Genomic DNA, 13,006 nt, shown 5'->3' on the forward strand with positions numbered 1-13,006 from the left:
TTCAGTGTGGGTAGTGGGGGGGTGCCTGCGTCAAAGATTTCAGACTCAGCTGTGCATGGCAGGAGCTGGAAGTGTGCTCCTCTGCTCCATGTCTGCAGTTCCTGCTCAGGCTATGTGAGGAAGCCCTGGTTATTAGTACACACGTCCCCTGGGCTGGGACTTGCCTGCCAAGATGTAAATCTGCAGACAGGCTCCTCAACCTTCATAGGAAGGTTCTGAAACTGTTGGAGGTAGTCTCCACAGCTGAGGCCTATAGGATAAACGCCTTCTTGACAGGATGTTTATAACCAACTTTTAAAAGGCAGGTGCTTTTATCGGGGTTATGATCTGTGCACACCTAACAGGCTCAGTCAGTGTCCTTTTCTCCTGTCACACAGCCAGAAGAGTCAACCTGCCCCCCACAGCTGTTGTGTCTCCCCAGACGCAAGTGCTCACCCTGCCTTTGACGTCCGCCCTCATCGACGGCAGCCGTGGGTATCTGTGGCGCTTCAAAGTCTCTCTGCCCCACGTGCTGCAAGGCTTCCTGGTGTTCTTTATGAGGCCAGGAGGGCTTGCACACTCACGCCGATGCCCAGTGTCTCCCTCATTGGGCATGTGGCTCACAGCTTTGTCCAATGTTCATCTTGCCATCGGTTATGTCCCTCTTGTCCACAAAAACTTCTTTAGGGCCTCGCTATTTGGTTTGGAATTAAAGCAGTTCTTAGAGAATTTCCTTTTGATCTAGTATATGTGATGAGCAACTGGAAAATCACTTTAACAAAATGAGGAGGGTTGCCTTCATCGAGGGTTGGTAGTGTTTTGTTAATTTGATCAGAGTTCATTCGTTCTTTTATATGTGGAAGGGGCCCCTGTGTGACTCCAGGCATCCATGCAAGCAAGAATAGATGGAAATTGACTACACTGATATAGATAGATATAGACATGTGACAAAGTATGTTCAATCGCAGTGTGGCTGGTATTTGCATTTGTGTACATTTAACCACAAAGCTAATACCAGATTCTCGGGAGTAAAGGGTAATTGTCGGCTGCTAACGCTGCTCCATTTTGCAAGTCTGCAAATATACACAAATTACAGTGACATCATTTTTGCCTATTCAAATACAAATATCCACATTTCCCCCTTAACAACATGAAAACAAAGCATATTTTAGATGAAAATATTTACATGAGGAAATGTACCACATTTTGATTTCTCTAATGCAGGATGGCTTAGGACAGGAGACTGGGATTATTAAGCTGTCACACAAGCTAGTTCTTTAACTGAGTTAGATGCAGCTGACTCTCTTCCAGGTCTCAGTCTCTGTGATTGCATGGAGCATATTTCATTTGCTCTCTTTTTAGTACAGGAAAGGGAAGTTTTCTTGTAGGATACTACCTTTCTCTAGATTTACACCTTAATGATGAGGGTAGTAAAGGGGGTGTGATAAATTATACATAAGCATCTCTCTCTTTTTTTTTTTTTTAAAGATTTTATTTATTTATTCATGAGAGACACACAGAGAGAGGTAGAGATGTAGGCAGAGGGAGAAGCAGGCTCCCTGCAGGGGAAGCCTGATGTGGACTCTATCCCAGAACCCCAGGATCACACAGATGCTCAACTGCTGAGCCACCCAGGTGCCCCTTGACTCCTGTTTTTAAAAAAGCAATAGTGCCTGTCACTGTTTTTTAAAATTCACAGCTGAGTGAAAGCAGCCTCACCCAAATCTGGTGGAAATTCAGGAGGAAAATAGTGATGATGGTTTAGGAAGAAGAAAAATCCTCCTGCTAGCACATAATACATCTCCATTGAAATCTATATAATTCCGCAATTTCATGCAAAAACAAATTTAAGCATGAGGACTATAAATTATAAATTTTGTTTTACTGTTCTTGCATTTCATTCTGGTCTCCATGTATTTTCAAATCTCCCTAGAAAGTACAGATGACACTAAAATCGTGAGTTATCATTGGGAAGAAGTTAATGGCCCCTTCCAAGAGGAGAAGACCCCAGCTGATTCCCCCACCTTACGTCTGTCTAATCTGGTTCCAGGAAACTACACTTTCAGGCAAGTGGTTCCCACACCTTTACTGAGCTTTCAATACATAAGTTTTGACTGTTTCCCTAAATTGACGCCAGTACACTAACTACACCGAGCTTTTTACATTTTTACGAAGAGGTCAAGGCCAGTTAGGTTTCCTTTGGGGTTTTGGTTGGCAGCCACTTGAGGTGGATATCCTCATGGATGAACATGGACTAGAACTGCCTGCTTACTGGGAATATTTTCTTTTGGTTGTCAGGAATGGTATGCCGATGGCCAATCTTTTTGCTGTGTTGTTATGTGAAAGAAATTTTGTATCTTCAAAGTAAGGCAGAGTTGTATGATTTATCTGTTTCTTAATCTTTTTCTCTTTATAACTTTTAAAGATATAACTGGAGCATAATAAACTGTATGTATTTAAGGTAGAACACTCGGTGAATTCTGACGTGTGTATATCAGGGAGACCATCATCACAACCACGATAAACATTTCTGGCAACGCGGAGGTCTCCTCATGCCCCCTGGGTTTCTGCCTGCCTCTCCACTCCTGTCCTTGGGCCACCATGAACCGTATTTGGTCAGTTTAAATACTGTCTAGAATTTTACATAAATGGAATCCTACAGTATGTACTCCTTTTTGCCTGTCTTCTTTCACTCTGCAAAGGATTCTGATTCATCCCTGTTGTCTGTATCGATAGTCTGCTTCTTTTCATTGCAGAGTGCTATTCCAGGGTGGATGTACCACAATTGATTGATTGATTGATTGATCAATCTATCTATCCATCCTTCCTTCTGTCCAGTGGGCTTTTTATATCTTTGAACTACTACAAATAAAGCTGCCATTAACATTTATTTTAAGTCTTTGTGTAGACATATATTTTTGTATTTATGGTGTAAATAAATAGTGGAAAGATCAGGTTCTATGGTGAATTTATGTTTAACATTTTAAGAAATTGCCAAACTTTTTCCTGAGGTGGGTGTACCATTGTACATTCCCACCTTCAGTATATGACTTCCAGTCTCCACATCCTCGCCAATACTTGATATAGTCAGTCCTTTTAATTTTATCTAATTTGATGAGTGGTAGTATCTCATTATGGCTTTAATTTGCCTTTTCCTGATGACTAATGATATTAAGCATGTTTTCAGGTGCTTATTAGCCATTTATAGAGCTTTCTTCTGAGAAGTATTCTTTTCCTATTTTATTTTGTCGTATTTTTTTTAAATGCTCCTTTATTTTTTTAAGTAAATTTCCCCCAACATGGGACTTGAACTCATGACCCCAAGACCAAGAGTTGCACATTCTATCAACTGAGCCAGCTCCCACTCCTTTCCTTATTTAAAAAATTGTATTGTAAAAAATAAATAAATAAATAAAAAATAAAAAAAATAAAAAATTGTATTGTTTGTTGTATTTAGTTTTAAGAGTCTTCATATATCCTGAAACAAGCTCATTAATTTATACATGTATTGTGGATATTTCCCACCAGTATATGACTTATTTTCTTAATCTTTTATTTTTTTTTAAAAGATGTTATTTATTTATTCATGAGAGACACAGAGGAAGATAGAAGCAGAGACACAGGCAGAGGGAGGAGCCAGCTCCATGCAGGGAGCCTGATGTGTGACTCCCTGGGTCTCCAGGATCAGGCCCTGGGCCAAAGGCTCCCTGCATGGAGCCTGCTTCTCCCTCTCCCTGTGTCTCTGCCTCTCTCTCTGTCTATGAATAAATAAATAAAAATCTTAAAAAAAAAAAAAAGAATCTGATGATTTTAAAGAATATGGCCTTTCTTGAAATCCATCTATCCATATGTCTGTGCATCTATATATTTATATATTACGACTCTTCTGAAGTCTGAATAGGTTAAAAAAAACTCCCAAGCATCTGACTGGATTCATCTCTGACTAAAAAGTTCACAGAGATCTTCTAGAGTGTTTTATATTGTACACATATCATGAAAATGTCTGTTTTGGTTTCCTTGAGATCTCAATTTATCTCATTAGAATGGTTATTCTTTTTTTTTTTTTTTTAAGATTTTATTTATTTATTCATGAGAGAGACACACACACAGAGAGAGGCAGAGACACAGGCAGAGGGAGAAGCAGGCTCCATGCAGGGGGCCCGACATGGGAATCGATCCTGAGTCTCCAGGATCAAGCCCTGGACTGAAGGTGGCACTAAACTGCTGAGCTACCCGGGCTGCCCAAGGATGGTTATTCTTTAAAACATGGAAAATAATAAGTGTTGGCGAGGACATGGTGCAATGGGACCCTCGTGCTCTGCTGGTAGGAATGTAAAGTGGTGCACTTCCTATGGAAAACCGTTTGGCAATTCCTCAAGAAATTAAATCTAAAATTACCATATCTGCAGCCTCACTTCTAGGTATATACCCAGAAGAATTGACAGCAGGATCTCAAACAACTACTTGTACACTATCATAGTCCGTTTGAGCTATTTTAACAAAAGTACTACAAACGGCAGCTTATAAATGGCAGAAGTTTCTCATGGTTGGAGGCTGGGCAGTACAAGATCAGGCTGCTGGCAGATTGGGTATCTAGTGAAGGCTCCTTTCTGGCTCATAGACAGCTGTCTTCTCATCCTCACATGGCAGACAGGGTGAGGGAGCTCTTTGAGGTCTCTTATGAGGGCACTAATCCTGTCCTCTACCCTCATGACCTGATCACCTCTTGAAGGCCCCACTCCAAATGCCAGTCACATTGGGGATTAGGTTTCATTGTATGAATTTCAGCAGGGGGGACACATATTCAGTCTATAACTTCACCAATGTTTATAGCAACATTCTTCACAATGGCCAGAAGGCAGTACATCCTAAATGTCCACCAGCAGATGAATGGGTACACAAAATGTGCTATATACATACAATGGAATATTGTTCCACCTTAAAAAAATGAAATTGTGACACATACTTTATCATGGAATAACCTTGAAAACATGAGGTGAAGTGAATGAGGCCATTTGCAAAAGACAAATGTATGATCCCACTTACAGGAGATAGCCAGAGTAGTTCAATTCACAGAGATAGCTCGCAGAGTAGTGGTTGCCATGGGGTGGTGGGAAAAGGGAAAATGGGAAGTTAGTGCTTAATAAGGATAGTGGCAGTTTGGGACAACAAAAAAGTTCTGGAAATGAATGGCTATGCTGGTTGCACAACAATATGAATTATTTAATACCACTGATTATATACTTAAAAATGGTTAAAATGGTAAGTTTTAGTTATATGTTCCTTACTACAGCTAAATAAATAAACTTACCTGGCTCTGCAAGCTTATTTTATTATTAAGAGTAGATCCCTAAGAATCTAGAGGCCCTGTGAAAGCTGGGTGAACAGTCACATGGGGCATTCAGTGCTCACGTGTACCTTTTTTTTAAAGACTTGAATTTTTTTTAGAGTAGTTTAGATTTATAATAAAATTGAGATTTCCCACATGCCCTGGGCCCCACCTGTGTGTAGTCACCCCCATTGTCAACATCACTCACAAGTATTCTATAGATTTTACCGAGGATGAATCTGTGCTAACACATCATAATCAGCTGAAGCATGTAGTTTACCTCAGGGTTTCCTCTTGATAGTGTCCATTTGGTGGGTTTGGACAGATGTACAAACCCATCATCAAAATATCATACAGAGTATTTTCCTGCCCTAAAAATCCTCCGTGCGCCACCCGTTCATGTGTCTCCCTGCCTCCTCCCTGGCAACCACTGATCTTTTTACTATCTCCATGGTTTTTTCTTTTCCAGAAGGTCACACAGTTGGAATTACACAGTAAGTAGTCATCTTAGATTGGATTCTTTCACTTAGTAAAATGCATTTATGGCTCTTCCTTGTCTTTTCATGGTTTAATAGCTCATTTCCTTTTAGCAGTAAGTAATATTCCATTGCCTGGACAGATACCAGTTTATTTCTCCATTCACCTTCTGGAGGACTTCTTGGTTGCCTCCTGGTTTGGGCAGTGTGAATAAAGCTGCCAGAAATATCCATGTGCAGATTTTTATGTGGACATAAGTTTTCAAACCCTTTGGGTAAATGCCAAGGAGTGTGACTGCTGGATTGTACAGAAAGAGTATGCTAAGTTTTGTAAGAAACCACCAAGCTATCTTACAAAGTGGCTGTACCCTGGCTTTCCCACCAACAGTGAGTGAGAGCTTTTGTTCCACAGCCTCACCAGCATTTGGTGTTGGGAGTGTTTCAGAGTTTGGCCATCCCAATAGGTGTGTAGTGATGCCTCTCGTTGTAATTTGCATTTCCCTGATGATATATGATGTGGAGCCTCTTTTCATGTGCCTGTTTGCCATTGGCATATCTTTGGTTAGGAGTCTATATGTTTATTTTTAATTTACCACTTTGGCAGTCATGGCTTGATCCAGAAGAAATACAAGGTTTTAAGAGACAAAAATCCAAGAGATAAAAATATATTTTCTTCTGATAATAAGAATAATGCACATTTGGCATAAAAAATTTTAAAACCCAGGGTATGTCTATAATTAGAAAAAATTTAAATAGGGATGCCTGGGTGGCTCAGCCGTTAAGCGCCTGCCTTCAGCCCAGGATGTGATCCTGGAGTCCCAGGATTGAGTCCCACATCAGGCTCCCTGCATGGAGCCTGCTTCTCTCTTTGCCTGTGTCTCTGCCTCTCTGTGTGTGTCTCTCTCATGAATAAATAAATAAAACCTTTAAAAAAATTAAATACCTCCCGTAATTCTACCTAGAAATAAATGCCTTAACTGTCTGTCATTTTATGCTTAGGGTCCTTTTTCTATATATACATAAACTTGAAATTTTTTTTTCTTACTTGAATCAAAATGTATATGATGTTTGGAAGCTACCTTCTACATGTTCTAATAAAGATTTATAAGTTTTATCTTTCATATTTAAGTTTTGATCCATCTAGAATTGTGTATATACTGTTAAGAGATTCAATCTCATTTTTTCACACATGGATAATCAGCCTGTGATCCCTGTATTGTTTATTGCCTGCTGTACCCTTTCCCAGTCTGCCAAAGAGGTTGTGGTTTCCTGTGTTCTTTTCTAGGATTTTGGTGGTTTCCTGTCTCACTTTTAGGTATTCCATCCACTTTAAATTTATTATTGTATATAGTGTAAGAAAGTTGTTCAGTTTCATTCTTCTGCATATTGCTGTCCAATTTTCTCAACATCATTTGTTGAAGAGATTGTCTTTTTGCTATGGGTATTCTTTCCTGCTTTGTCAAAGATTAGTTGACCATAGAGTTGAGGGTCCATGTCTGGGTTCTCTGTTTTGTTCCTTTGATCTATGTGTCTGTTTTTGTGCCAGTGCCATACTGTCTTGATGACTACTGCTTTGTAATAGAGCTTGAAGTCTGAGATTGTGATGCCCCCAGGTTTGCTTTTCTTTTTCAGTGTTGCGTTGTCTACTCAGGATCTCCTGTGATTCCATACAAATTTTTAGGATTATTTGTTCTAGCTCTGTGAAAAATGCTGGGGGTATTTTGATAGGAATTGCATTAAATGTGTAGATTGCTTTGAGTAGGATAGACATTTTAACAATATTTGTTCTTCCAGCCCATGAGCATGGAATGTTTTTCCATTTTTTTGTGTCCTCTTTGATATCTTTCATAAGTGTTCAGTGGTTTTCAGAGTATAGACCTTTCACCTCTTTGGTTAACTTTATTCCAAGGTATCTTATGATTTTGGTGCAGTTGTAAATGGGACTGATGCCTTGATTTCTTTTTCTGCTGCTTCATTATTGGTGTATAGAAATGCAACAGATTTCTGTGTGCTGATTTTTTTATCCTGAGAATACTGAATTTGTATATCAGTGTTAGCAATTTCTTGGTGGAGTCTTTCAGGTTTTCTATGTAGAGTATCATGTCATCTGTGAAGAGTGAAAGTTTGACTTCTTCCTTGCCAGTTGGGATGACTTTTATCTTTTTGTTGTCTAATTGCTGAGTCTAGGACTTCCAGTACCATGTTAAATAACATTTGTGAGAGTGGACATCCCTTTATTGTTCCTGACTGCAGAAGAAAAGCTCTAAATTTTTTCCCATTGAGTGCGAAATTAGCTGTGGGTCATTCATAAGTGGCCTTTATTATTTTGAGGTATATTCCCTCTGTCCATACTTTGTTGAGGGTGTTTATCATGAATGATTTGTTGTACTTGGCCAATTACTTTTTCTGTATCCTTTGACATGATCATATGGTCCTTATTCTTTCTTTTATTAGTGTAGTGTATCATATTAATTGATTTGCAAATATTGAACCACCCCTGAAGCACAGAATACATTCCACTTGATTGTGGTGAGAGATTCTTCTAATATACTGTTGGATTCAATTTTTAGTATTTTATTGAGAATTTTACATCCATGTTCATCAGGGATTTTGGCCTGTAGTTCTCTTTATCTGGTTTAATTAAAAAAATTTTTTAAGAGAATTTATTTATTTATTAATGAGAGACATAGAGAGAGAGGCTGAGACATAAGTGGAGGGAGAAGCAGGCTCCCTGTGGGGAGTCCAATGTGGGACTTGATCCTAGGACCCTGGAATCATGACCTGAGCTGAAGGCAGATGCTCAACCACTGAGCGTCCCTTTATCTGGTTTTAGTATCAGGGTAATTCTGGGCTCATGGAATGAGTTTGGAAGTTTTCTTTCTATGTTTTGGAACAGTTTGAGAAGAATAGATAGTAACTCTTAAATGTTTGGTAGAGTTCCCCTGGGAAGCGATCTGGCCCTGGACTTTTGTTGGGAGATTTTTGATTACTAATTCAATTTCATTGCTGGTGATTGGTCTGTTCAAGTTTTCTACTTCTTCTGTTTCAGTTTTGAAAGTTTTCTTGGCTGCATATTTTTCCCATTCAGCCCTATGAATGTATCGTGCCACTTCCTCCTGCTAACTTTCTGCGGATAAAGCTGCTGCAAACCGTATTTGTCTTCCCTTATAAATTAGGAATTTCTTTTTCCTTATCTCTATATTTTACAAATTTTACTGTGGTATACCTCAGTGGTGGCTTACTTTTGTTGATCTTGATGGGAGTTCTCTGTACCTCCTGGATTTGGATTTCTTTCCCCAGATTAGGGAAATTTTCAGCTGTAATTTGCTCAGATAAACCTTGTGTCCCTTTTCCCACTCTTCTTTTTCTGGGATTCCTGTGATATGAATGATACTCCACTTCCTGGAGTCACTGAGTTCCCTAAGTCTACATCTGTGATCTAATATTTTTCTTTCCTTCTTCTTTTCCATAATTCTTTTCCATAATTTTATCTTCAGTGTCACCTCTTCTTTCCTCTGCTTCTTCCATCCATGTGGTCATTACATCTAGTCAGTTTGATATCTCAGTTATAGCATTTTTAATTTTGGTCTGACTAGTTTTTAGGTCTTTTATCTCTGCAGTAAGGGATTCCCTGGTATCTTCTATGCTTTTCTCAAGCCCATCTAGTATCCTTATGATTATTATTTTAAATTCTGTATCAGGGGCAGCCCTGGTGGTGCAGTGGTTTAGCACCACCTGCAGCCCACGGTGTGATCCTGGAGTCCTGGGATCGAGTCCCACATCGGGCTCCCTGCATGGAGCCTGCTTCTCCCTCTGCCTGTATCTCTGCCTCTCTCTCTCTCTCCCTCTTTGTGTCTCTCATGAATAAATAAAATCTTAAAAAAAGAAAACTCTGTATCAGGCATACTACTTTTATCTGTTTCTATTAGATTCCTAGCCATAACCTTTTCCTGTTCTTTCTTTTGGGATGAATTCCTCTGTCTTGGCATTTTGTCTAGATATGTATCTTCTTCTCTGTGTTAGGAAAGCCTGTTATGTTCTCTGCTCCTGAGAGTAATGGCTTTATTAAGAAGAGATCATATACTGTCCAGGACCTGGTGCTTCAAGAAGTGTGTCTGGTGTGTGCTGCATGTACTCACTCTGCTGTGTGTTTTGGCTGCTCTTTCCCTCAGGTCAGTTCTCTGCTGAGTTTTTCCTCGCCTATAGTAGGGAGTATTTGGACCTTGTCCTGTGTTTGGCAAGTTTTAACTGGGTGTGCTTTGGTCTGCTTGTTTAAAAAGGCCAGATTTTATTTCCGCTAGAGCTGAAGCTTTACAGCACTCTGTGATCAGTAGACTTGGTGCATGTGATGGAATTTTGCTGGTTTTCTAGGGGGAGAGGCCTGCTGCTCTGGCTCTCAGGTACACTTGCCCCGGCATAGAAGCACCTGCAGAGTACAGGGGTGTGGAAATTGGTGTAAGTGGCTCCAGCCTCTACTGGGGGGGCGGGGGGCAATGCGCTGCTCCCTGAAATCCACTGGTGCTGTTGGTGGAGGAGAAAGATGGCATCCACCCTCTCCCTTGGCCCCCAACAGGTGAATTCATGCCCTCACTGTCCAGGCAGCCCTCACAGAAGAGAGAAGAATCTCCCCTTGCATGCCAGGCATCCCTCAGATTTCTGCCTTCACAGTGTCTGTGTCTGAGCTATCTGCCCACCTGGCGGCACAGTGCTTCTGTGTTTTATCTCAGGTGCCTGGTGGACTTTCAAAACTCTAATTTTAAGGACCTGGCACTGCCTGAACCCACCCTGATCCTCTGGGGGAGGGTCTTGGGGCACTGGGGCTGGTGCAGATTCATCCCAGAAGGGCAGTTGTGGGAATGCACAGGTGCTTGGAGTTTAGAGTGAAGCACAGCAAAAAGCTGCCCTCAGCAGGTGTCCCTGCCGCTATGCTAATGAATGGGGTGGTGCAGGGGCACCCACCAGTTCTTCTGTCTCCTGTGACTCAGTGCCACCTCTCTCAAGTGCATTCCAAGAAGGGGAACTGTCTCTTCCAGTGCAATGCAGGGGACGCTAAGACCATGCTGTCCACTCCTGGGTCTCTGGCCTCCTTCTCCACTCCAACACTATGCCCACTGGCTCCACATTGGCTGCAGGGCAGGCTGATTTGAGCTTGACTGATTATAAAAACTCATAATAATCAGCCACTCTCGCTTTTCCAGCCATTGGCTTTGGGGAAGTGTTTTTCTTGTGCACTGCTCTGTCTCTCCTCTCTCTGTGGTTACAGGCTCTCTCCCTACCACAGCACCCGGGATTCTTTTCTCCCCCAAATCATGTCGGCACACCTCCTACCTTCCACAGTGTGGCTTCTTCTCTCCCTTTTGTTGTGCAGTTTGTTCTCAGTCCTCAGATTGATTTCTTTGGTGTTCAGAATGATTTGATATTTATCTAGCTGTGTTCAAGGGGCATGGCAAGCATAGGGTCCCCTTATTTCTCTGCCATTTGACTCCTCTCCATTTCATTTTTATTTAATTGATCATCTGGTTGAATCAGGTTACTGTTGCTGTCCACATTTTACCATGAAGAAATTTCCTTAGGGTCCCAGGATATGTCCTGAAAGCCTAGCTGAGGACAAAGGACCTCAGATAGTTGGCTTGCTGTCAGAGCAGAACCCGAGTTCAGATCTTGGTTGCATGGAGTTTGTGAGATAATGTGAAAGATACACAGAATACACCTGCCCCCATACACACACCTTATTACAAGTAAGGCCTGTGTTCTTCCCATAGCTTTATTATCATATTCCTGTTAACACCCGTGTAGCATTTATCACTGTTTGGAACTGACATCTTTACCCCAGAAGGATGAAGAGACCATATTTCTTGATATATTACCTCATGAGCAGAAAGTTTACCACAAGAGGTCCTGGAGGAGTGTCTGCAAGGAGTGTTCTGAAAACATAATTAGGGGATCCCTGGGTGGCGCAGCGGTTTGGCGCCTGCCTTTGGCCCAGGGGCGTGATCCTGGAGACCCGGGATCGAATCCCACATCGGGCTCCTGGTGCATGGAGCCTGCTTCTCCCTCTGCCTATGTCTCTGCCTCTCTCTCTCTCTCTCCGTGACTATCATAAATAAATAAAAAAAAATTTTAAAAAAGAAAACATAATTATATTAAGTCCTCTAGAAAAGAATAAAAAGATTTAAAAGCTTTGTAGATGAAAATTGATGAATGAGCTACTGTCTCCACATGCACGGACCTGAAGGCAGGACCTAAACCCAAGAAATTCTTTGTCTCAGATGCTAGAGGGAGGCTCCTATATTGGCTGGGGAAGATTTCTTCATCTGACATCCCAAAGACTAATCAGAAAACCATTTAAGATAAAACTCCATCATGTGACAGTATTACTAGCTAAAAAAAAAAAACCAGCAAAAAATTAAAAAAAAAAATCTGAGTTGCTCTGTTTTTTTCTCAGCTTCATCCTCAGATCTCTGTTTATGCCTCTTCTGAGTTTTCCTGAGAAATGTACCATGGACAGACTAAATTGACCACTTGCCTTAAGACTTAGCATCTTCTTGCAACATGATGGTTTCCTCTCCTTTTTGTAGATTGACTGTTACAGACTCCGATGGAACCTCTAATTCCACAACTGCAGCACTAATAGTCAACAGTGCTGTGGACTGTCCTCCAGTTGCCAATGCAGGACCAAATCAGACCATAACTTTGCCCCAAAACTCCATCACTTTGAATGGAAACCAGAGCAGTGATGATCACCAGATTGTCCTCTATGAGTGGTCCCTGGGTCCGGGGAGTGAGAACAAAGAGGTGGCCATGCAGGCAAGTTCTCTATCCTGCCTTCAGATTTTTACTTGTCTAGCCATACCCCAATCCACCTACCCATCTATCCGTCTATCCCTCCATCTGTCCACTCACCCACCTGTCCGTCCATCTACCCATCAATCTATCCACCCACCCACCCATTAATCCATCTACCTATACATCCATACATCTGTCCATCCATTTAAAACTGTTCATACATCTGTCTACCTTCCTACCTACCTAAATTATTGGTATGTGGTATAAATCCATAAAACATGTTTTTATAAGATAATCTGATATATTACAACTATTAGAAGAGCTCACAGATCTTCCAAACTTACACCCTTTCCACTCACCCATTCTCTATAAGCATAGAAGTGTGTCCTGTGTTGACAGCTTGACCTTGAGGCTAATTTGGGGTAAGTCTGACCCA

General features: G+C 41.1%; 1 protein-coding gene across 11 annotated transcripts in view; it reads left to right on the plus strand.

Annotated features, from left to right (window-relative positions):
- KIAA0319 (KIAA0319 ortholog) overlaps positions 1-13,006 on the plus strand; it is a 100,871-nt gene that overhangs the window by 60,735 nt on the left and 27,130 nt on the right. For 10 of the 11 annotated variants that reach the window (XM_072813873.1, XM_072813870.1, XM_072813871.1 and 7 more), the window contains 3 exons: positions 378-470; positions 1,913-2,045; positions 12,363-12,591. In XM_072813873.1, coding sequence (XP_072669974.1) covers positions 378-470; positions 1,913-2,045; positions 12,363-12,591 — 455 coding nt within the window. The remainder of the gene's footprint in view (positions 1-377; positions 471-1,912; positions 2,046-12,362; positions 12,592-13,006) is intronic. The other variant, XM_072813878.1, reaches the window with a different exon arrangement.

The sequence above is a fragment of the Canis lupus genome, chromosome 37, assembly GCF_048164855.1.
Source record: "Canis lupus baileyi chromosome 37, mCanLup2.hap1, whole genome shotgun sequence".
NCBI lineage: Eukaryota > Metazoa > Chordata > Mammalia > Carnivora > Canidae > Canis > Canis lupus.